General features: G+C 38.8%; 1 protein-coding gene across 1 annotated transcript in view; it reads left to right on the forward strand.

The window, feature by feature from the left end:
• Window positions 1–26279, forward strand: part of LOC114808671 (exocyst complex component 2-like) — a 164093-nt gene that overhangs the window by 101806 nt on the left and 36008 nt on the right. The window contains exons 21-22 of the mRNA XM_039910964.1: window positions 3711–3827; window positions 12847–12988. Coding sequence (XP_039766898.1) covers window positions 3711–3827; window positions 12847–12988 — 259 coding nt within the window. The remainder of the gene's footprint in view (window positions 1–3710; window positions 3828–12846; window positions 12989–26279) is intronic.

The raw sequence follows: 26279 nt of genomic DNA on the forward strand, positions 1-26279 counted from the left end.
AAAGGTCATGGAAATTCAATCAGCATCAGTCAAGGCCTGAATTTCATAATCCAGTATTTCCTTAATGTTGGGTTCTCCATGAATATAACTGCTCATTATAAAAGGACTTACTGTTAGTAATTGCCTGCGTGTTATGCTGTTGCCCACTCTCATCATGTATTCTGCCCAGCAGAGCTGTGTTGAGATTCTCTGCCCACACTAAGCACTCAATAAGTACAATTGATTGATTTTTTATTCTGAGGGGATGACTCCTTTCTAGGGCCGCAACCATCAAACAGTTGTCTTGTCGTACCATTTGATGATGAGTCTAGTTCATAGCAATGATAATGAAACTGCTTTACAAGCCAAGATTCCTGTGGTAGTTCTACGTTTCACAATTTTATAGTAGATTGGACAGTGATGTGATGATGTGATGGTCTCCCATAAGTCAGCCAACCGTATTTGAATGTATACTGGGTGGAGAGCAGCATGCTAAGCACTTGGTAGAGTACAGGATAACAGATAGGTAGACGCATTCCCGGACCACCGAGAATATACAGTCCAGAAAGGGAGACAGACGTTAATATAAATAAATTACAGACTTGTTCACAAGTGCTGCGGAGCTGAGGAAGGGGTGAATAAAGGGTGCAAATCCAAGTGCAAGGATGATGCAGAAGGGATTAAGAGAAGAGGAAATGAGGGCTTAGTCGGGGAAGGCCTCTTGGAGGAGATGTGCCTTCAGTAAGGCTTTGAAGGTGGCTTCGGTCCACTCACAAGGATGTTGGACCCGAAAACCTGTGAAAATAAATTGATTACGGTGTTTGTGGTTTAAGAGCGTACTGGCACTCTTGCATGCCTGCCAGTCATGTTCGTACAGTAAATGAGTAAGTGGCCAGAGAAGCATCACATTATGGAATGTACCCAGAAATTTTATGAACAGAACCCAATTACAGATAAAGCAACTGCAAAGAGTTCTGATTTTGTGCAGGAGTGCCATAAATTAGGTTGTTGCCTGGGTAGATACCTGGACACTGTAGTCTTCACTGCCCCACCATTTTCAGGGTTTCAGGATTCCTGGAGTCATATTAATAATAATGAGGATGGATGCAGTGGATCTTCTTGAAGGAACTTTGGCAAAATCTCACCATCCAGTGGGAGAAAATTGTGGAGTTGGCTTTGTTCTTGAGGAGCTTGGAAATTAAGATCAGGTGGAATGGCACCTGGAAAATTGGTAGGGTTTGTGGAATATTTTTCTGTTCTGTACCACTGGAATTCTTGAAGGTGTTTGTTTTCATCATTTTAGATTGCAATGAAAATGCTAAGAAGGTGACCTAAAAATACTTAACTAGTGTGACTTAAAAGCTGAAGGCTTTGTCTCACTTTGTCACCTCTCTTTATACAGGCGGTATAGCTTTTGTTACTGAAACTAATTCAGGCCTTCTGTATTGGGTATATATGGAAAAATTAGACAAAAATGAAATGGGGAAATGTTTTCCTGGAAAATGATCCCTCCCATGCTTTTAGTCAGGTGGTCTTAAATTAAGGTACTTTATTAGTCATAGTTATTCCAGAGAATGATTTCACACAATAAGGGCCAAAAGAAAAAAGTACTCTGGGTGAATCATGGTAGCAATAGTAACTCAGTTCTTAGAATTTTATTTACAAAAGTGTTTCTTCTGAAACGTAGTGTGATATTTTATTTATCAGCATTTGGATCAAATGATTATAATGGAGATGGAGAAGGGGAAACAGCACGGTCTACTGGTTAGAGCACAGGCCTGGGAGTCAGAAGGACCTGGGTTCTAATCCCTGCTCTGCCACTTTAGTTTGTTCATTCACTCATATTCATTCAGCACTTACTGTGTGCCAAGCACTGTACTAAGTGCTTACACTTGCTGCTGTGTGACCTTGGGCAAGTCAGTTCACTTCTCGGGGCCTCGGTTACCTCATCAATAGCATGGAGATTGAGACTTTGAGCCCCATCTGGGACAGGAATTAAGTCCAACCTAATTAGCTTGTATCTACCCCAACACTTAGAACAGTGCCAGGCACATAGTAAATGCTTAACAAATACCATTTTTTAAAAAATGGTGTTTATGGGGGATAGAGCACTGGACTAGTCCCAGGAACCCTGGTATTGACACTCCACTTTTCGGCCTACCATCCTTGCTTTCTCCCATTGCTGCCCTGGGTGATTTTAGGGGAGTCTTTAGAATATAAGAAGGTAACCCGAAGGATGAGAACTCAGAACTCTCAGCACCCTTGGACAGCTGCTGTCATTGGGAGTACCATCCAAAACTAACACACCCTACCAGCATGATCACAACCTCTCTCCGCCTTTTTTTCCCTCTCCCGTACTGGATAGTGCCTCATTTACCTTCAGTGAATTTTAGGGTTTAAAAAAATCTGTTGTTTAGGATTATTTAGATTATTCATTATTGCATTTGCTTTTTCAGGACCTAATCTGCATTTTGGTTTATGCTTCTTGGTGTCATGAATGGTTTATTGTAGCACACCAAGAATAAGTAATCAATCAGTCAATCCCTCCCACTTAGTCCATGTGGAACAGGGACTGTGTCTCTTCAGATTACCTCGTATCAATCGCAACACTTGGTTCAGTGCTTGGCATATAGTAAGTGCTTAATAAATGCAATTATCATCATCATCTTTTCTAAGAAAGTCACCCAATTCTAAGAGCTTCGTGGCTTAGTGGAAAGAGCACAGGCTTGGAAGTCAAAGGTCGTGGGTTCTAATCCCGGCTCTGCCACTTGTCAGCAGTGTGACTTTGGGCAAGTCACTTCAGTTCTCTGTGCCTGAGTTACCTCATCTGTCAAATGGGGATTAAGACTGTGAGCCCCACATGGGACAACCTGATTATCATGTATCTATCTACCCCAGCATTTATAATAGTTCCTGGCATCTAGTAAGTGCTTAACAAATACCATCATCATTATTATTATCATTCTGCTGTGGTATCTCAGCATTCCACAGTTCTGTCACATCAGCTGGGCCTTGGCCTCATTACACCTTTGAAACCTTTCTTTGGCTTCTCCGTATTCGAGGCTTCATCATTTCAGCTCACCAGACAACGAACTGTTTGGGTATTCTATTAGCATTGATTTTCCTTCCATAGCCCAGCTCGTTGTAGAGAGGGAATGTGTCTATTGTTATTTTGTATTATCCCAAGCTCTAAGACAGTGCTCTGCAGGCAGTAAGCACTCAGTAAATACAACTGAATGAGATGTGATGTAGTGAGCATTGCTTTAATGCTGAGGACTGGCCACATTCCAAAACACCTTTGAAACTTCTTACTAATTCACTGGACAGTATGCTTGATGTTCATTCACTAAATCGCGATAACCATGTGTATCCATTTGGATTAAACCATACCATACATGGCTTTCCCTTTGAAACCCAGTTGACAGGTTTTTACGTGTGTGTGTATACCCAGTACGAATACCAGGTTTTTTAAACAACGCATTTGCAATTCAATTCTGCAGTCCTTTGATTCAAGGAAATTTATGAATGGATGAACATGGTTTTCTCTTAATCTTTGCTACTATATGTCATTCCACTGTAAGCCCGTCAAACGGCAGGGACTGTCTCTATCTGTTTCCGACTTGTTCATCCCAAGCGCTTAGTACAGTGCTCTGCACATAGTAAGCGCTCAATAAATACTATTGAATGAATGAATGAATGAATTCCACTAAAAAGAATCCTTTTTGTTTTAGGAGCAACAACTTTTGATCGTTTTAAGTAACTGCCGGTATCTGGAACGCCATACTTTCTTAAATATAGCTGAACATTTTGAGAAGCATAACTTCCAGGGAATTGAAAAAATAACACAGGTGAGTGAAATTATTACTGAGAAAATGGCAATCCATTGCTTTAATGAACATTTTAATGTCAGGTGTTAAATCCCATCATCAGTTCCCCAAAAGAATGATTAAACAATCTCCTATTGAAATTTTTGCAATTCAGAAAGTTACAGTAGCTTATCATTGCTTGTGTATATTTCTTAAGAGGTAGAATAGGAAAAATTAAGTAACTTTATTATTAAAGGTTTGTTTGTCCCTGGGCAAAGAGTTATCAGATTTCTAGGTAAAAGTCTATTAGAAGTGCTTTTTTAGGTCAATGCATTTTTCTCAATGCAAAGAATGGGAGATCCTAATCATGGTAAAACTTACTATCTCTGAATGTACTCCTGTTAAATTGCATAGTGTGTACAACTGCTGGATCTCCTTAGTGAACTAGATCAGGGATTTTTTTTTTTCCAAAGAATGAAAATGTCAAAGTGGGCGGCATTATATGTCTCGTTTTCATGCCTTTTCGTAAAGATTAATCATTCTGATGAGAAATGCTGTGACTTTAGGCTTTCAGGGAAGAATGCCTAGTTTATTTCCAGAAATTTTGGTTGTCTGCAAGTTAAAGGTTATCTCTTCCAAGACAGAGTAAATATTTTTCTCTCTGACAGTGTTATAGCATTTTTCTAGCAAACTTTAGTGTGATATCTGAATTTTAGAAGGACAGACGGTTTGAAATATCACTCAGTGCAGATGAGCTGGTTGTAATGGAAGTAAAGTATGATTTTTTGGTCAGGCTACTGGGACAGGCTAATATCCTAAATGGTTTTGCTTAAATGGTGTTGCCTCCCCTGCTCCTGACATCTTCACCAACTTTACCAAAGAGGTATCTACTTTTCCAGCCCACACTATTGTGTCTGTCACAACAAAACGTAGGCATTTCTACAACAAGATCTGGGGCAAGAAAACAAAAAGAAGGATTAGATCCTCCTGGCCTTTGACAACTAAAATCAAGCCTCAGGAATGCAGCCCCATACTAGATTGCTTCCTGTTGTTCCTTAGCTTCTCCAGTACATGTTCATACCTGGGAAAAAGAGACTCTAAATGATGGGCTCCAGGCAGGTCCTAACATTCTAAACCTTCATTCATTCATTCATTCATTCATTCATTCAATAGTATTTATTGAGCGCTTACTATGTGCAGAGCACTGTACTAAGCGCTTGGGATGAACAAGTCGGCAACAGATAGAGACAGTCCCTGCCATTTGACGGGCTTACAGTCTAATCGGGGGAGACGGACAGACAAGAACAATGGCACTAAACAGCGTCAAGGGGAAGAACATCTCGTAAAAACAATGGCAACTAAATAGAATCAAGGCGATGTACAATTCATTAACAAAATAAATAGGGTAACGAAAATATATATCCCTCAAGATTGGGAAGCCAGTGGAGGCAGTGTGGCCTGGTGAAAAACCCAAAAGACTGGAAATCAGAAGACCCAGATTATAATTCATTCAATAGTATTTATTGAGCGCTTACTATGTGCAGAGCACTGTACTAAGCGCTTGGGATGAACAAGTCGGCAACAGATAGAGACAGTCCCTGCCGTTTGATGGGCTTACAGTCTAATCGGGGGAGACGGACAGACAAGAACAATGGCACTAAACAGCGTCAAGGGGAAGAACATCTCGTAAAAACAATGGCAACTAAATAGAATCAAGATCAAGATCAAGAATCAACCTGTAAGATGGACCCACCTAAGTAGGTCCAACTTATACTACACTTCCAATATCTCTGATTGTGGGCACTTGAGTAATGGATAGTAGTTGAAAGAGAGAAGCAGCATGGCCTAGTGGAAGAAGTACTAGCCTGAGAGTCAGAGGACCTGGGTTCTAAATCCCAGCTCCACCCCTTGTCTGCTGTGTGACCTTGGACAAGTCACTTCACTTCTCTGTGCCTCAGTTTTCTCATCTGTAAAATGAGGATTAACTCCTCTTCCAGCTTAGACTGTGGGCCTGGTACTGTGCTCAACCTGATAAACTCGTATCTACCCCAGTTCTTAGTACAATGCACGGTACAAAGTAAGGGCTGAACAGGTACCATAAAACAATTTTTTTTAAAAAAATAGATTTTTGTCTTCATCCTATTACACCCATCCTACTACTTCAAAATGTGTGATCAGGTATGGAGACGAATGATCTTTTATGAATAGAAATAGAAATCAGTGCTTCCTTTTAAGTAGAACAGGGCTGTCTGTATCCTCTTCATGTTAAATGTGAATTAAATTTCTTGAAAATATCTGAAGGTGAAACTGAACTATTGCTTACATTAGCCCAGCCAAATAATGCTAAGCTTGTCAAAACAATAACTATTTTTGATAGGGGGAAACCCAGTGGCCACAGTTTGTAACAGTGTTCTTAAACCATTTATTAGACCGAGACCAAGCACATATGGCATTCTTTGATGTAATCAATTTCATGGAGGTGTTTTACATATCTAAAAATACTGTTTTGTATTGCCAAGCTGCAGCTGCCTTGAAAAAATTCTGCTTTATAACAATTCTCAGAACTTCAACCTACCACCTGATTTAACACTTCCTTCTACATCTTTTTCTTTTGTATGGCCCCACAAAATGCCCAAATGGGAAAGTTTCATTTTATTTCTATTAGAAGAAATCTCTTACAAGATGTCAATTGGTCTAAAGTTCTTAGATTAGTTAAAAATTCACAGTATGTGCATTTCAGATCCAGTGGTGACTTGGTGATATTGGTTCACATGACTCTCAGTAGTTTTAGGATTACTTAAGATTGTACTTTTTCATTCACTCATTCAATCGTATTGATTGAGCATTTACTGTGTGCAGAGCATTGTACTAAGCGCTTGGAATGTACAAGTTGGCAACAGAGACAATCCCTGCCCAATGATGGGTTTAAAAATGGATATGAGGAGTATATATTTTCAGTATTTCTTCATAGAAAATAAATGAAATAACTGCAGCCTTCCATGATTTCAGACTCCTTGCACAGGTTAATTTTGGAGAACTGTGAAGATTTTTAATGGTTTTGTCTATTTTTGTAATGTTATTTCTTAAGCGCTTACTATGGGTCAGGCAACTGTACTAAACATTGGGGTAGATACAGTCTAGTCAGGTTGGGTGCAGTCAATGCCCAACATTGGGCTCACAGTCTTAATTCCCATTTTGCAGGTGAGGTAACTGAAGTACAGAGAAGTGAATTGACTTGCCTACAGTCACACAGCAGATTAGTGGCAGAGCAGGGACTGGAACCCAGGTCCTTTTGACTCCCAGGCCCATCCATGTTCTATCCATTTGGTAACACTGCCTCTCTGCATTTTCTGCATTATTGCTTGAATATGTGAAATCCCAACCCAATTTTTTGCATTTAAATTAACATATCACTTTTACGTTACTACTCATTCATGCGGTACCAGACTGAGCTCCCCCCTTTTCCCCTCTGCTCCCTCTACCCCCCCTTCACCTCTCTGCAGCTAAACCTTCTTCTCCCCCCTTTCCCTCTCCTCCTCCCTGTCTCCCGTCCCACCCCCTCAGCACTGTACTCATCCGCTGAACTGTATATATCTTCACCCTATTTATTTTGTTTATTTTGTTTAATGAGATGTACATCACCCTGATTCTATTTAGTTGCCACTGTTTTTATGAGATGTTCTTCCCCGTAATTCTATTTATTGCCATTGTTCTTGTCTGCCTGTCTCCCCTGATTAGACTGTAAGACCATCAAAGGGCAGGGACTGTGTCTATCTGTTGCCAACTTGTACATTCCAAGCGCTTAGTACAGTGCTCTGCACATAGTAAGCACTCAATAAATACTAATGAATGAATGTACATAGATGTAGGCAAGATAATCAAGAGTGCAACTTTATGGTCCAAATAAAATATGCCTAGAGTGCATTTTCTAGGTTTCACCAGAAGTGCTAGATTACCTCTCTTGAAGCAATAAGTTGTAAAGTCATCCTGTATCACTAGTGTGAGGGATCAGTAGTAGGGACTCGGGGCAATGCCATTCTCAATCTTTTTTTGTCCTGAGGTTTTGGAAATAGTGAAATTTGGTTTGGGGGCGGGGGCGGGAATGCATGCATCGTGCCCTGATTTGACCCCTAATATATTTGGGCAGTGATATTAATAAATGGTATATATTGCAGAGCACTGTACTTTAATGGTGTATTTCCATTTAATTCCTTTATGGCAGAATCAGTGTTCTTAAGATTGAATTCAATGAAACCATGGTATCTTAGACCTAATTTCTTTGACGTGATCTGGAAAATACATTTTTCACTTTTTATGCTAAGCTTCTTTTGATTTTCTTACTACCTATGTAAACATGCTTTAATTTACTGGATACATGGTTATTGTTGCAACTAGTATACTCTACTCTTGGTTACCCTTCAGTCAACAATATTTATTGAGTGCTTACTGGGTGCAGAGCACTGTACTGGGCGCTTGGAAAAGTACTATACTACAGAGTTGGTAGACGTGATCCCTGCCCACAAGGAGTTTAGGGTCTACGAAACTTGCAGTACTTGCATTTGTATTGTCAGTATTTTAGCAAACTCTTGGTTTAGTGTAAAATAATTCCATATTACCATCTGCCTTGGCACCCTCTGAAAAGAGTTCAGAATAAAAATTAATGTGAATGCACTTAGTTATCTAGCTTCTGTTGAGTAATACCAGAAAAGTTTATTTGATCATGGCTTAATAAACAGATTTATATAAAGATGCATGAATTGAAATGTAATCATTTTGACATTTATAAGATAAAAATACCAAGATTTATGGTGTCTTGATTTTCATTACTGTTATTCAGAAACTTCAATTTTTAAATTATTTTTCCCAAAAGGGGATTTTTACCCAAAATGTTCGTGTGTGACTAGGATTACGAAATGATAATAAAAGGGATCAAACTATCATTATTCAAATTTTTAGTATGCTTATATAAAATGCAATGGAGTAGAACCACATTGTGATAGTTCTTTGCAATAGTAAATGAGGAGGGTTAAAAATATTATTGTTTCTAGTGGACGTAAAGCAATAACAACAGAAATGTTATATTTTAATGTGTTCATTTCAAGGGGGAAAAGTGGTGACAAATTGTCCAAGCAATTTTGTCAAGCAGTGAACTCCTCAAGCTTACTCTAAAACAGGTAGATTATCAAATAGTTGTTCAAAGTCCAGTCGTCCACAGAATAGTCATCTTCCCCAATCCTACCCCTAGCCTTTAACTGTCTTTCCTAACGCTATAGAAAGTAGCACCACCCTTCCTATCTCACAAGCCAGTAGCCTTGGCATTATCCCGAATTCATCTCTATCATTCAACCTACATATCTAATCTGTCACCAAATCCTGTCGGTTCTACCATCATAACATTGCTAAAATCTGGCCTTTCCTCTGCTGCTACCCTAGTACCAAGCATCTGTCATATCCCACTTTGACTGCTGCATCAGCCCAGTCACTGACCTCCCTGCCTCCTGTCTCTCCGCACTCCAGTCTCTATGTCATTCTGCTGTCCATATCTTTTTTCTGAAAAAAAAACTGTTCAGTCCACATCTTTTCACTCCTCAAGAGCCTCCAGTGGTTTCCCATTCATTCATTCAATAGTATTTATTGAGTGCTTACTATGTGCAGAGCACTGTACTAAGCGCTTGGGATGAACAAGTCGGCAGCAGAGACAGTCCCTGCTGTTTGACGGGCTTACAGTCTAATCGGGGGAGACGGACAGACAAGAACAATGGCAATAAATAGAGTCGAGGGGAAGAACATCTCGTAAAAACAATGACAACTAAATAGAATCAAGGCGATGTACATTTCATTAACAAAATAAATAGGGTAATGGAAAATATACAGTTGAGCGGACAAGTACAGTGCTGAGGGGATGGGAAGGGAGAGGGGGAGGAGCAGAGGGAAAGGGGGAAAAGAGGCTTTAGCTGCGGAGAGGTGAAGGGGGAGTGGTAGAGGGAGTAGAGGGAGAAGAGGAGCTCAGTCTGGGAAGGCCTCTTGGAGGAGGTGAGTTTTAAGTAGGGTTTTGAAGAGGGGAAGAGAATCAGTTTGGCGGAGGTGAGAAGGGAGGGCGTTCCAAAGACCGCGGGAGGCGTGGCCCAGGGGTCGACGGCGGGATAGGCGAGACCGAGGGACGGTGAGGAGGTGGGCAGCAGAGGAGCTCTTCAGTGCTCTTCACACAGTAAGCCCTCAATAAATGTCATTTGTTGATTGAGTGTATACAATCTCCATACACTTCTGTGCCTCCCGTTAGGCATTGAGCTGTTTCAATGATTGGTGTTGTCCAGAGGTTGTTGTTTTTTATTTTTGGAAACTTCAAGGTGAGAATTTTTCAAAGATTGGATATTGAGTTTCCTGAGAAGACACTGATTCTTGGGAAGATGTTGGATGTACTTTTTAACTGTTCTTCATCTGTAGTTGCTTCTTAAGAAATGCAGCTAGCTCCGTATGGGTGGGGGCCTTGTCTGCCAACTTCATTATATTGTATTCAGCATGGCTTAGTGGAAAGAGCCCGGGCTTGGGAGTCAGAGGTCGTGGGTTCTCATCCTGGCTCCACCACTTGTCTGCTGTGTGACCTTGGGTAAGTCACTTAACTTCTCCGTATCTCAGTTACCTCATCTGTAAAAATGGGGATTCAAAAATGTGAGCCCCACGTGAGACAACCTGATTACCCTGTATCAACCCCAGCGCTTAGAACAGTGCTCAGCACATAGTAAGCACTTAACAAATACCATAATCGTTTTATTATTATTATTGCTCACCCAAGCACTTAGTACAGTGCTCTCCCAAGCACTTAGTACAGTGCTTTGCACAAAGTAAGCACTCAAATATGCTTGATTCATTGAAATAAACAAATGATGTTCCATTTTCATGGGAGGTTCCTTTTCTTAGAGAAAAGTGGCAATATTTCTTTTTAAGCCACGTTTAAATGGAGTAACCTGACGGGGGATATTCCAAACAGTATCATGTTCTCTGAGCAGGGTCTTTCTCCTTCATATTGTAATTAGCACCATTGTGACCGTTTTAAAGTGGCCTTCCATTATTTCCCTTTTATGAAGCCAGGATGAACCCAGAGGAATGTCTGTTTCCTCAAAAAAAAAGAAAAGAAAAAAGGAGCTATTGATAAGAATTTTCCAACAGAAATTTTCAGTTCAGAAAAAACAAGTTATGCCAGATAAGGGTGATAAATTAGCAGGCTAGTACTGACAAGTTGAAGGTGACCAATCCCTATTTATCGTAAATTTTGAAGAAATTATTAGGACATATGTCCAGAACACGGGATTATCACCAAACAGGATTTCTGGGAATCTTTTTTTTTTTAATAGCATTAAGCACTTATTATGTGTCAAACACTGTTCTAAGCCCTGGGGTAGATGTAAACTACTTAGATTGGATGCAATCCCTGTCCCTCAAGGGGCTCGCAGTCTAAGTAGGAGGGAGACAAAGAAGTGACTTTCCTAAAGTCATAAAGCAAGCAATTGGCAGAGACAGGATTAGAACCAGGTCCTCTGACTCCCAAGCCCGTGTTCCTTTCAGTAGGCCATGCTGCTTTTCGAGAACATTATATCTTGAGGACTTTTCCAAATTATCCCACATTAGGACTGTTTCAACAAAAAGTCAGTTCCCCTTATCTCTGATTAACCCCAGAAACTTCAGAGTTTTAGAAATGCTTTCGCATACCCACCCGATGCCACCTGAGTAATTGTTTACAGTACTGTTTCCGTGTCATCTCTTTACATATGCTCTCATTATGTTAAGGAGATAATGCTGACAATTGCATTCATATCAGAAAGGAAAATCCTATTGTGCTTTTCATGAAAATAGACAGTTGGGTAATTTTAACTAACTCCCTTAATTTAAAAACAAAATATGTAACTGAAACTCGTAAGTGGTCTCTTCTTGACTATTCTTTAAACTTTTTATCCAGGCTACTGTGTACTGTAGTTTCAGTACCTGTATAGCCTTCCTTGCTCCAGTGAACAAAATGTGGCAAAGGCAACATTCTTGAAAGCCATGTCTTGTCTATTTGAATATTTCTTACTATTTAAAGTGTCTGAAGTGGACTTGCTATCACAGATCTTAACAAGAAAATAGGTATTTTTTCCAAAAATAGTCTATGTTTTCAGTATTTCAGTAGCATGTTAATGATGACAGTATTTCTCACCCACATCTTGCTTAGTAATGTACAAGGAGTTTGGTGTGCATTTTCAAAAACAGGCTAGGTTTCTGTGGATTTTCATTCTAAGAGAACAGAGAGTACAAGTGTAAACCAAACATAGATATTACCAAAAAAGAAAAATGCTGTGATTGTGTTTCTTACTTGAGAATGCTAGTCCAGAAAGTTTCCTCGAAGACAGACATGCACCATCTGAACATAATAATTTAATCATGCTATTTATGAAGCACCTTCTGTGTGCTAAACACTGTAGTAAGCACTGGGATAGATACAAGATAATCAGGTCCCACCTAAGTAATGAGGAAAAACAGGTACTGAAATCCCCATTTTGCAGATGAGGGAACTGAGGCACAGAGAAGTTGAGTGACTTGCCCAAGGTCACACCGCAAACAAGTGGTGGAACCCGGACTTGGACACAGATCCTTTGACTCCCAGGCCCATGTTATTTCCACTAGGGCACACTGATTCTGTACATACAGAAAGCTTATGCAAAACTTCAGAACAGTTGATAAGGAGAACCATTCAGTGGATCACTGGAAGAGAAACGTGAAACAGCACGGGCTTGGGAATCACAGGTCGTGGGTTCTAATCCCGGCTCCACCACTTGTCAGCTGTGTAACTTTGGGCAAATCACTTAACTTCTCGGTGCCTCAGTTACCTCATCTGAAAAATGGAGATTAAGACTGTGAGCCCCAAGTGGGACAACCTGATAACCTTGAGCTACCCCAGTCCTTAGAAGAATGCTTGACACATACTAAGCGCTTAACAAATGCAATTATTGTTATTATTATTTGTCCCAATATTGAAGACACTATACACATTTTATTCCATTCTAAAATATTTTTATTCTGTTTTCAGGTTAGCATGGCATTATTAAAAGAACTCGATGAAAGGCTGTTTGAAAATTACATTGGGCTGAAAGCAGATCCTATTGTTGGCTTGTTGGAACCAGGAATATATGCAGGATATTTTGACTGGAAAAATTGCCTTACTCCAACAGGTAACTTTTTTTATATTTTCATTCATTCAAAGTGAATCCAGGAGCAGTCGATATAGGACAAGTTTTTATGAAATGCTTTTAAAAGAAAAGGTAAATTCAAGAGAGTATTTGAACCGTGTAATAACTCATATTTACCACATTAATATCTTCATGCTGAACACTGAAATGCCATTGTTTCAATTAGCTGTTTTTAATTAATCTTTTTTAAAGAATGTTTACAGTTTTTGCTTGTTTTTAGCAAGTCCTATTCTCCCAATTCCTAGAGGTTATCCCCCTTACTAAGTTAAGCATTTTGGGAGGATAATTATTTTAGATCTCTTAGGTATTGTTTAGAATAGTTCTTTGTCTTTTGCACACTGACTGGTCTAGTGCATTAAATAGACCACTTGTAGTCTGAAAGAGTTTATGCTTCTCCCAGAGTATCTAGTTTACCACCAGAAAGTAAGTTGGCCTGAGTGAATTGGGTTCATTGTGTACCACATAATGTCATATTAAAATCAGCAACCAGTGTATTGTTACTTATAAGCCATAGAAAATGGGACACAGCATGGTCTAGTGGATAGATCTTTGGCCTGGGAGTCAGAAGGACCTGGGTTCTAATTCCAGCTCTTCCGTCTGTCTGCTGTATGACCTTGGGCAAGTCATTTCACTTCCTCTGTGCCTCTATTACCTCATCTGTAAAATGAGGTTAAGACTGTGAGCCCCATGTGGGACAGGGACTGTGTCTAATCCAATCACCTTGTATCTACCCCAGAAGTTAGTACAGTGCCTGTCACCTAGTAAGTGCTGAACAAATTACAATTCATTACTATTATTACTATTATCTTTGCAAGGTCTTCCCGTTCATACCCCACCTATGGGAAAGACCTTTTCCAAATCCAGTAAAAAGCCATCATTTCAGAAGTCTTTCAGGGGAGGAAATTCCACTCTATCCCCGTAAATGGATTCCATTTTTCTAGTATTCCTAGAGTCAAGATAAAGTAGTTCATTAATAGGTTTATCACTTGTATTTAATTTTTGATAACCATTCTACTGTATAATTTAGTTAATGAATGTCACTGTGTATCATAAAGGGTTAGATCACTTTGGTAGGGCATGCTCTTAGGTTACATAGAATTTCACACATTGGTTTGTAGCCTTCAAGGTATTTGTAGTTGGTTTTGTGAATATTTTTCACAATGTATTTCCAACTTAAATTGTTGATTTTACAGGAATGTCGTATCCAGAACCATGCCATTTCCCTTTATTTGTAGAAATATGTTTAATCATTCAATTTATGCTCTAGAGACATTTTTTCAGGCCTCAATATTTACCATTATTGGGTTACTTTGCATTTGGATTGAATTGTGCCATAAGAATGTCAGTTGAGTAATATAAAACTTTTCTGATGTATCTTCAGTTACAGTGGATTGTACTGCATAGCTTCAATTTTCAGAAATTAGCACACTTTTCAGGGATGGTCACTGAATATTTTGATTCATGCTGTTTTGTAATAATAATAATAACAATAATGTTGGTATTTGTTAAACGTATACTATGTGCAGAGCACTCTTCTAAGCGCTGGGGTAGATATAGGGTAATCAGGTTGTCCCATGTGACGCTCACAGTTAATCCCCGTTTTATAGATGATGTAACTGAGGCACAGAGAAGTTAAGTGACTTGCCCACAGTCACACAGCTGACAAGTGGCAGAGCTGGGATTTGAACCCATGACCTCTGACTTCCAAGCCCAGGCTCTTTCCACTGAGCCACACTGCTTCTCTATTGCTCAGCACATCACATTAATATATTGAGCTTTCAGTATTCATTCATTCATTCATTCATTCAGTAGTGTTTCTTGAATGCTTACTGTGTGCAGAGCACTGTAATAAGCACTTGGAAAATACAATCAAGCAACAAATAGAGACAATCCCTGCCCAACAACGGGCTCACAGTCTAGAAGAGGGGAAGCAGACATCAAAACAAGTAAACAGGCATCAACAGCAAATGGTAAGGCATAGCTTATTAGAGAATTCTCTTTACCTCTCCTCTCCCATCGCTTCTTTCTCATTTCACCCTTTCCTATCTTCCCGCCTACCACGTTTAGACCTGCCAGTCGACCGTTTCATGACCTCTTTTTAGTGGAAGAAGAAAGCACTGGGAAATGTTTTTGTTTGTTTTATATCTTTCTGAAATCACAGTAGTGATTTAATGAGATTGGGGAACGTTGTAGTGACCACTAGAGGTCACTGGATTCAGAAGTCATTTCAGTGGGCAGCTGTCAGGCATTCCACTCGTGGATGGTGTCGGGACCCATTAAATGTATTATTTAATATAATTTTAAAACTTAGCCTGTATTTAGGCTTTATAACCTCAGGGATATCAAAATCACCCAAGGTGTTAAGTGGCCACTGGTGCTGTAGATTGCACTGCACATCACCCCCAACCCCTGCCTAAATACACCAAAACCCCTGTCCATATTACGTTAATGCTGACCTCTCGAGTGAGTTTTCCTCATTTGACAAGGGAAAGTGAAGTGCTTGATTGTTTGTAATATTTTTCCAGTCATTGAAAGATAGACAAGAAGCAGCCCAAGGCAGGTACCCTCCAGCCAGCCTTGATCAATCGATCAATCACATTAATTGAGCACTTACTGAAGGCAGAGCACTATACAGACTGCTAGGGAGATTGGTAAGCACGTTCCCTGCCCACAGTGACTTTACTGTGGCAGAGGGGGATACAGACACTGACGTAAATAAAAATGTACCTAAGTGCTGTGAGGCTGAGGAAGGTAGCCCGAGGTCCCTAAATCTGGCCTTATCACTCTTTTGATGGTCCCTCACTTTGTCAATTTGATGATTGGTTTAGACTTGCGCCTGCTTTTAAGACTTCTTCTGCAGTCTTGACTTTCACTCCGACAGGTAAAGTGAGAAAGGAAGATGATACTCTCTCCTTCTCCCCACCACCCCAATCTCTCCTGCTGCCACCCCAAATAGAAGCTAGCATAAACAGAAGAGCAGTGGTTCTCCAAATGGAGAGAAGGGATCAGCCCTGAAGGGCATGTGGCATATCCCAGAGTGTTTTAAAGTCTTCTCATTTTTAGCTTTCTTTTTTATTAGCAGTATTTGTTACGCACTCACTATGCATCAAATTCTGTTCTAGAAGCTGTGTCAGGTTCGACACAGTTCCTGTTTAAATGGGACTCAGTGTAAGATGGAGGGAGGAGGGTGCAATCCTCCTTTTCCAGATGAGGTAAGGGAGGCACAGAGAAGTTAAGTGACTTGCCCAAGGTTGTACATCAGACAGATGGTGGAGCTGGAATTAGACTCATAGGGCTGGGCTCTTTCCACTAGGCCATGCTCCTTCACTCTTCTTTCAGTGGTCGTTCATTCATCATCACATATTGAACCTTAAAACATCTTAGACATTCATAGAGTGATTTTCTTTTTAATATTTTTCAGTCTTAATTTGAGACAGAAAGGTGAAGGAGAGATTCACAATTCTGGCAATATTGCCTTCAAAAATGCTTCCAGTCACCAATTTTGGTTTCATCTACAGATGCTGAATTTTTATAAGAAGAATTTTGCACATAATCTAGGTAGCCAAAACAGCGGTTGGCAGTGAACGTAGTTTGCAGTCTTGTTTATACTGATTCATAAAAAATCCTGTTGATTAATTTCATGATTCACGAGAATGAATCCGTTAAAGCCAGAGATGTACTTTTTTAACTTGACAGTTGATGTTTAAATGCATGTCAGCTCTATATTTGTATTTGTATCAGTAAAGATTACTCTGGCTAGATTTGAGTCATTTAACTGACTGTTCTTGCTTTAGATTTTAACTGTTTTATTACCCAAGATTACTGAAAATGGTGTACCATTTAAGAGATTTAGATATTAGTAGTTTCCAAATTGTCCCCTTCAGTAGAATTAACAATTTCTGTCCCTTGGAGAAAATATCCATATGTCCATTTTTGAAAGGTTTTGACTAACAGAATATGTAGAATATTGACATTATATCCACATTTATCATTGTGATTATATTCATGCAGGACCATTTGTTGATTAAGCAATAATAATCATAATAACGTGATTTTATACATTATTGTCACAGCAATTTTCTCATTCTGACTTCACAGCATCACTGTGGGGTTGATAGAATCACTTATCCCCATTTTACCAATGAGCACAGGAAAAGGAAGATTATGACTTTCCCAAGGTCACAAAGCAGGTCACTCTGATAGAGTTGGAGTTAGAACCCAGGTCTCCTGAATTCCAGCCATACCTGCTTTCTGTTGGAGCTCCCTGTGGGCAGGCAAAATGTCTACCACCTCTATTACGTGGTACTCTCCCCAAGTCCTTAGTACAGTGTTCATCTCACAGTAAGTGCTCAATAAATAGGTCACACAGGCTTCATTATTCACATTTTAAAAAGTTTATGAGTACTAAAATACTCCTAGTTATTCATATAAATCCTGTTTAGATTACCAGTCCCCCAAGGGATTAAGACTGTCAGATCTGATTACCTTGTATCTTCCCAGTGCTTAGCACATAGTAAGCTAATAAACCCTTAATGAATGCTATTATTGTTATATATTTAATTTCATATTCCTGAAAACTACAATAAATAAAATTCAAATTGCCTGGTTCTTTATTTTAATTTAAACTTTGGTGCTCGTTGGAAACACTTCTTTCTTTCACATTTATTAAGTGTTTACAATAGGCAAAGGATTTTACCAAGTGCTGGGAAGACTATGTGTCCATGGTCCTTGGCCCACAAGGAGCTTACACTGTAAGATCAGAAGAAAGATGTCGAGTTAACAGCTCACTCTGGCTTTGAATACAGAATTTGGTTTTTAGCCTTCGTACAATAGTATTTGAAAATCAGGTGATACCAGAAGGGTATTGTCATTCTCCAGTGGCTTACATAGAGCATAAAGCAATGATCATCACCAGCTAACTTTTGAATGCCAACAGAGTCCTCAGTACTCAATATTCGCATCTTCCTTAATAAATTTTTAGTCACGATTGTCCTAAGCAGAGCCCAGCTATCAGAATTACAGGACCGTGATCTGTGGAGCAGAAAAGTTGTTGTTTTCTACTTCATGAAGTTCTATTTTGCAAATTAGCAGAGTTCCACCTTCTGATTTATGCAGTATTTGCAGAGGTTTGTTTTTTTTAGGATGCTCATGAAATCAGAAGCTCTACGTTTACGTTAGTCAGATGCATGTAGGCTCACTGTGAGCAGGGAATGTGGCTGGTTATTGTTATATTGTACTCTCCCAAGGGCTTAGTACAGCACTTTACATACGGTGAGCACTCAGTAAATATCAATGAATGAATGCAGATCTTCAAAAAACAAAAAAAGCCCACTCAATAAATTTAACATACATCATTTTGGCCAAGCAATCGAAAGAGCAACTTCTTTGATAATACATGCTGAAGTGATAATGTATCATTATAGGACAAAGATTATTCAAACATATCAACTTATCTATTTTGTCATTCTTATTTTAGGAAATTCACCTAGCACCTTTCTTCCAGAAAATACAATTTGAAGTTTAACTCAAAATTAGGAATATTTATAATTAAATGAAAGTGCTTTTCCAACCTAAGAATCAATTTTTGAAAGCATATTGCATAAAAATTGAATGAAAATGGAAAGAGAGCATGAATTATTTCAAGGAATTCACTCTTCCTAGATAATTATCCTTCAATTAAATATACAACAGAAACTGGCCAAATAATAAAGCTCTTTAGGAAAATTGTTTTCCTTACTGGATTTTTACATTATAAAAAGTTAGAGAAAGTTAGCCTTCTTTTAGGAAAAGAAACCTAAAGAAAACAATGGATTCTAAAGAGATGTACTGTCTTATCCACAAGATGACACCCCGTCATAAAACGAGGCACAGAACTGAGTTGGAAAGTTGTCACTGATGCTTAACCTACCTGATGAGCATCACAACACATACTTTGAGAATCGTTTCTGTCCACTGAGCATGTATAGCTTCCACTTCCCTACCAATAAAAAAAATTAAACTTGTGTACTAAAATAACTCCTCCCCTTTTACCCAGTTAACTTTAACCTCAAATTCTCTTTCCTTTAACTTTACTTTCATGTTTACTTACTATGTCAGAAGCATTGTTTTGGTGCATTTCTCATATTTCCAGTCCTAATTATGTTTCCCAGAAATAATTATTACAATTGAACTGCTATTAATGTGTTACATGGAAAATGTTCAACAGAAGTATTTTTACATTCTCTGTGGCACATTTTTGAAAAGGAATTTGCAAAGTTACAACTTAATATCTTACCTTACCTGTAAATTCTTGAGAAGTCTCATTATCTTCAAGTGACTGGATGTTGTTTCTTTGAAAAAATCCAGAAGTTCAAGTAAAGGCAGGATGATGATAGACATGCACTACCTAATGACCAGCATATTTTGGAAAGAGCTGTTAAAAACACTGATCTCTTGGAAAAGCTCTAGTACAACTATATATGAAGCCTAGGGTAATGTCCCATTCCAGTTTTCTCTGTAGAGGAATGTTTCATTTTTTGTTGGCTACACTTGGCAGGAAAGATTTAGCAGTGAATAGTAAGAGTAGAAAGGTGACGCACTTCAGAAACAGCAGGTCTCTTGTAAATTGCTTTATGATCATAAATCCAATTTTCTTATCACCATATTGAGATGGAACTTATAAGGTGTTTTTCTGAAATCTTAGTCTTGTGAGTCATGTAAAAAAAGTACATTTAATAATTCTAGTATATTTTGAAGAAGAGTTGGGTATTCCCCATTTTACTCTCACACATCAGTTTCCTATTATTCCCTGAACTCTGAAGTCTGTAATAGTTTATATGATAGTTTATAGTTTACTAAACTATAGTTTACTAAAATAGTTTACTGTATTTTGCCTTTTCTTTGGGCTTGATTAGATCATTCTGCATGGCATGCATAGGAAAAACAGGTTTTCCTTACCATGCTATAAACAATATCTGTTTTGCCTAACCGTTGATTTTTCAGCATTTTTTCGTATCTCATTGGGTGATTTTTAAGTTTAATCCCTGAAACTTCAATTTTCATTCATAAAACTAAATTGATACCATTTATCACATGGGCTTTTGGAGAATGGATAAAGAGTTTGTAAAGTATTTTAACGTCTTGAGAAGAAATAAGAATTCTGTGGAAATATGTGTTGCCAAATAGGCATGGATCCTCATAGCAGTAATTATATTTTTTTCATATTCGTTAAGCTCTTACTGTGTGCCAGGCAGTGTACTAAGCACTGGGGTGTATACAAACTAATGAGTTTGGGTACAGTCCCTTTCCCACATAGGGCTCACAGTTTTAATCCCCATTTTACACATGAGGAAACTGAGGCACAGAGAAGTGTTATGACTTGCTCCAGGTCACACAGCCGACAAGTGGCAGAGCTGGGACTAGAACCCAGGTCCTTCTATTAGTTATGAATACGCAGCCTCTCTAGTGGCAAGGAAATCCCACATGGGTCTGTGTTTAGTCTCTTTCTGACTCATTTTCCTCTGCAAAGCAAATTTTAATTTCTTGTAACTATTGAAATGCCCTTTAAACATCTTAAAAGAGTGTCCTATTGTGTTTTCCTACGCTGCATGAAAGTAATTATTGCAAGGGGACCACATTAGTCCAATGTGAAGTATTCAGCAGTTTCTCACTTTGTCAGCTTCCTTTGAATTTATAGTACTTATCCAGTGGGTTTACCCAGGAATAATAATTTTTTTAATCTAAACATCATCTATATAAGTTAATAAAGGCTATTAGAATGATCAATTCTGATGCTGTGCAGGAATAATTCACTTTTAACTATTTTACTCAATTGGTTTCCTTTTATTTACTGTTTTTGTAGCATTCTGGAACCAGTGCTATTGTAGCATGGATGTGATGTTTCAGACTTTTGTTTATAACATTTATACCCAGCTCCTCGAATGCCAATTTACTCACTGTGCCTCGGTCCATCTATCTTACCGCCAGTGCCTTGCCCACATCCTGCCTCTGCCCTGGAACTTCTTCCCACTTCATATCCAACAGACCACCACTCTCTCCACCTTCAAAACCCTACTAAGATAACATTTCCTCCAAGAGGCTTTCTCTGACTAAGCCCTCATTTCCCCTACTAGTCCTCTGCACTTGAATCTGAACCCCTTAACCACTGCATGTTCACCCCCCTTCTCAGCCCTACAGCTGTACATATTCTAAACTCTTCCATTTCACTTACCTGTAATTTATTTTAATGTCTGTCTCCCCCTCTACTCTATAAGCTTCTTGTTGACTGGGATTGTGTCTAGTACTTGTACTGTACTACAGTCAACTAAGCACTTAGTAGAGTACTCTGCACACAGTAAGCAGTCAGTACACATAATAATTATTGTATTTGTTAAGCGCTTACTATGTGCTAAATTCTGTTCTAAGCTCTGGGGTAGATATAAGGTAATCAGGTTGTCCCACGTGGGGCTCACAGTCTTAATCCCCATTTTACAGATGAGGTCACTGAGGCACAGAGAAGTTAAGTGGCTTGCCCAAAGTCACACAGCAGACAAGTGCCAGAGCTGGGATTAGAACCCACATCCTCTGAGTCTCAAGCCCGTGTCCTTTCCACTGAGCCACACTGCTTCTCAGGTTAGTGCATTTGAGAAAGATATTTTTTGTTTCAGAAAGATGACATTTTGGCTGTAATCTTCTCCAAGGTGATGTTTATTCATTGTAAAATAGCCTGGGTTTATTGAGTTCATCACCTGTGAAGTCTGTGAGGTTATTTGGATTGTGGTTTATTACTTTGCTTTAATTGTTTTGCAAGTCGGTGGTAAGAAAAAGTGGTTACTTTTTCTGTGGTCACGAAACAGTATAGCTCTGAGTCTTTATTTGCGGTGGGCAATACCGTGTCCTCGCTCATTTATTAACTATGATTCCTAATGAGGGTTGGGGGTATTTTCCAAAGACCTATTCCCCGACACAGACAGCTGGAGGTCAGACAGCAAATTAAGCCTTCTCAAGATGAGGGAACCGTGGTCCGAGCATATGGGACTTCATTTATTAAAACCCCTTAAATTAAAAAAAGAGTATCTGTGCCAATATCGTAGCAAAAAGCTAATGTGGTATAATTGAATTACACACTTTTGCACTGACCAGCAACTACTTTCTGAATTCTAGAGAGAGCATTCGAGTAATCCAATCGAGAAGTTAGATAAAAAATATCATTTCAGGGTAAGACCAAGGATGCATCCAACACAATATTCTTCACCCACCTTGTTGGCAACAGGTTTCCTGGAGAACAGTACAATACAGAAGATGTTATTTGATTCACTAAGATGAAGCTTTATTTGGGAGAAAAAAGAATGGTTGCATTTTCCATTCTAAGAGCAGATAAAAAAACACATTCTAGTTAACAGTTGATCCCTGAACTTCTCAAAGCATCTGAGGAGAACCTAAACTGTTATAAGGCTCACTAGCTCAGGACAAGCACCTTCCCTTTTTTAAGAAGACAAAGATGGTCATTAACCACATTCTTTTGACATTTCCCCACTTGAGCTAGCATCGTTACTTTTCTTAGCCAAATTGACCTTTAATCAATGTGTTCTCATATTAGTCTTTAATCCACCTGGCACTGGGTTCATTGGGAAATGATGATGATGGTATTTGTTAAGCATTTACTATATCCTAAGCACTGTTCTCACACTAGTGGGGTGAGAAGAAAGCAAAGTTAACTTGCATCATTAGCAAATTGATATGGTCCTGCAGTCTATATTCAACCCCATTTGAGACAGGGACTGTGGATCTGATTTTCTTGAATCTACCCCAGTTTTTTGCACTTTGGCTTAATACATATATAGCTAACTGTTTATTGAGCACTCTGTCTCCACCTCCAAATGCAGTTGTGTATCTGTTCACTGAGCAGAAATTTAGGAAAAAGAAAGATTATGTAGATTACATATATAAATGTATACATATATACAGTTTTCTTTCCTATTATTATTTTGTCTTTGTCTAAAATGCTGTTGTCTATGGGAGGAACCCCCCTTCCCCAAGGGCATTGTGTAGATCTCATTACCTCATTTACCGTAGCTAAATACACAAGATATTAATGGTTTTGTTTACCAAGTGTTACAAGTATTAACAGAGTAAATACCGCAAGTGTATCTAGGACAAGTGATTCAGAAATACTGGAGTTCTATCCCTGTTTCTGCCTAGAATTTACACTATCACTGTTGACAGTTTACCTACCTTCCAATTTCTCGATTCTTGTAAAAAGAGCATAATACCTATTTCAGAAGTTGTTATGAGAAAATAGTAAGTGCCACAAATATCATACATTATGTTGAATGGCTTACATTAGTTAACAGGTAGACGAAGCTGTATTGGCAAATCTAATTTGCTCTCGGTCAGAAAAAAAAAATTACAGGGTGTCTACAGAAACAAAGTGTTTTGTGTGATTTGAGGTTTTTGGCACATTTGCTAGGTTGGAAAGCTAAATTCGGAAATTGTCAGGATTGGCAATAAGATTGGGACTGTCATGCCAAAAATGACTTCCCAATGTACATGACCAAAATAAACCACTATGAAACTCAATCATTAGAAAGGAAGTTAAGAATTCCTAATGTTGACGTAGTCTAAGCCTCATTTCTATTTTTTTTTATTTTTAAATTATTTAATTAATGGCCATTGTATTAAATCTTGAAATAACGACCTACCTACTCTGGAACTTTAAAACTATACTCACTAGGGAATATCATGTTAGTGTTAGAACCTTTTCTAGTTTAGATTTAGTGACTTGAACTTAAAATATCTACCAAATAGCACATTGCAATTTTTTCATTTCATCTTAGTTCTCAAAATTTATGGTTGTGTAAAAAGGAGACCGAGGCTTAACTTCCCAAGACTAAGAGGGGAAAATATTCTGACAAAGTGCCCATAGTTTTTTTAAAAAAATCAAGTTGCTAGCTCCACATGGCAATTAGTTTTTCTATTTTGAATGTGAACTCTGGCCAGCCTCCACCCACACCCCTGCTTTGGTATTTGAGATTGTGTTTTCCAGGGATTTCCATTTATAAATTGGACAAGGGTTGGTTTGACTCTGGGGTAGGTCAACAGTACCGTTGGAGTACCCACCATTCCTTTCACCTAGTTCCTCGCCTTTTTGCTGGAAATACCCCAGAGAGCACTGCCCACTGAAAAGCACATCTGGAAAGTCAACATATATTTGAGCCCCAAATGTGCCAGCCTCTAAACCTTCCCTTGATAAATGTTGCATCCTGTAGATGAATGAAAATAAGCCCACCGTTGGAGTGTTTAACTTCTTAAGAGCAACAAACCAGGAAGTCAGTTACAATCGGGGAAAAAATTAATTGGAATTCCTCACATCTGTGTGGCTGCCTATAGTGCTTTTGTAATGCAAGCGTCCTCTCTCCGTATTTTGGGAGGTTGAGAATATTTGTACAAAAGAAAATTTAAATGTGGACTGAGCCTTTTCAAGCCAGATTTAGCCAGTTTGCTACTACCACCGAGCTGTAAAGCCCCTTAAAAGTGAGTTTTAAGTAAGAAGTTCTGATTCTCTTCATATTAACAGATAAGCTGACCTCATATAATAACAAAAACTCCAGATTAATTTAAGATCTTCTACACTGTGCAGAGCAAGTGAAAGTTAATGAAACACTTCAAAACTTTATTAGTTTAGATGAGTTTAGAGGATTTGACTTGCTCAATAATATTGAGTGTTCCCAATTATTAAAACGCTTCACTTTAAGCAAGAAAACTGAAGACCATTCCCCTTTCCGAGCCACTTGGGCCACTTACCACTGCCACTCACCATTTGCAGAAAGCTGAAGTTCAGATCACTTCCAAGTATTAACTTGAGGCTTTCTAACAATTTTCAAGTCTTGGTCACAAGTACTGTGAAACTCCAAGCACTTGCTTATTATTATGCTAACAAAAGATGTAAGAGTAGGGATGCTGAAACTCATAATTGGCCAGTTTAAAAAAAAGAGGAACTCAATCACTTTCAAGAAAGAGAAGAGCAGCCAAGTATCACTCCATAATGTTCATCTGGGGCACTTAGAAACCATATTAAGCATAAAATACTTCTAGTTTAAAGGAAAAACAACTGTTTTTGCTGATTAATAGTAGTTCATCTGCCACCCATAGTTGCCAGATGTGGCAGTGGGACCCATGTGGATCTTTAGCATAGTTAATATTGCTCTCTAAGCACCTCTCTACCCCACCACATCATTCAGTTTTTGGTGAGATTGAAGAAAAGAAAACATGAGAGTAGGAGAAAAAGGAAGAGGGGCATCACATCTTTAAAGTGTCTTCTCCCCAGCCTAACGTTTGTGACTTAATACCAATATCACTTATAAATCACTCCTAAGTCCATATAATAGGCGTGTGTGTCACTGAGGTCCAAAAGAATAGCCTTGAGTATCAAAATTATTTTTAAGTTTGTGGAATGATAAACCTGTCCTTGAGCCTTTAAAGATTTTTTTTCCAAAGCTGATGGTGACAAAAAGTCTATATCAAGGAGATTATCAAGAATGCTTTTCTGGAGATGAATGTAGATTCCATGCTATGTCAGTTCTATCTGAGCAATCAGAAGATATTTGGGAAATCAAAATGACAAGAATTTATCAAACTCCTGTAGAATAATGTAGTGGATATCTTTCGTTGTCAGTGATGAAGAAGATCTTTGAGTCGTGTCTGTCAACTCTGTTGTATTCTACTCTCCCAGGCGCTTAGTACAATATTCTGCACACAGAAGCACTGAGAAGTAGCGTGGCTCAGTGGAAAGAGCATGGGCTTGGGAGCCAGAGGTCATGGGTTCGAATCCCAGCTTTGCCACTTATCAGCTGTATGGCTGTGGGCAAGTCACTTAACTTCTCTGTGCCTCAGTTACCTCATCTGTAAAATGGGGATGAAGATTGTGAGCCTCATGTGGGACAACCTGATTACCTTGTATACCCCAGCGCTTAGAACAGTGCTGTACACATAGTAAGTGCTTAACAAATACCAACATTATTATTATTATTATTACTGATGTACTGTTAACTTTTGTCAGTGCCATGCATCGTGCTTTCCTCATTGTTGATATTCTTATCCTGACATTGGAAGCCATTTTATCATTCCATGAGGTCCCTTTACCTTCTCTCCCCTGTCTTCTCCATTGCTTTTCTCTCCTTTATTTTTACCACCTATCCCTACTCCATGTGCCTACCACACTGCACTGTCCCTTCTCTTTCTCTCTGTGATGTGAGTTGACATTCAATCAATGAGTGTTATTTATTGAGGGTTTATT

The sequence above is a fragment of the Ornithorhynchus anatinus genome, chromosome Y2 (genome assembly GCF_004115215.2).
Source record: "Ornithorhynchus anatinus isolate Pmale09 chromosome Y2, mOrnAna1.pri.v4, whole genome shotgun sequence".
NCBI classification, from domain to species: Eukaryota; Metazoa; Chordata; class Mammalia; order Monotremata; family Ornithorhynchidae; genus Ornithorhynchus; species Ornithorhynchus anatinus.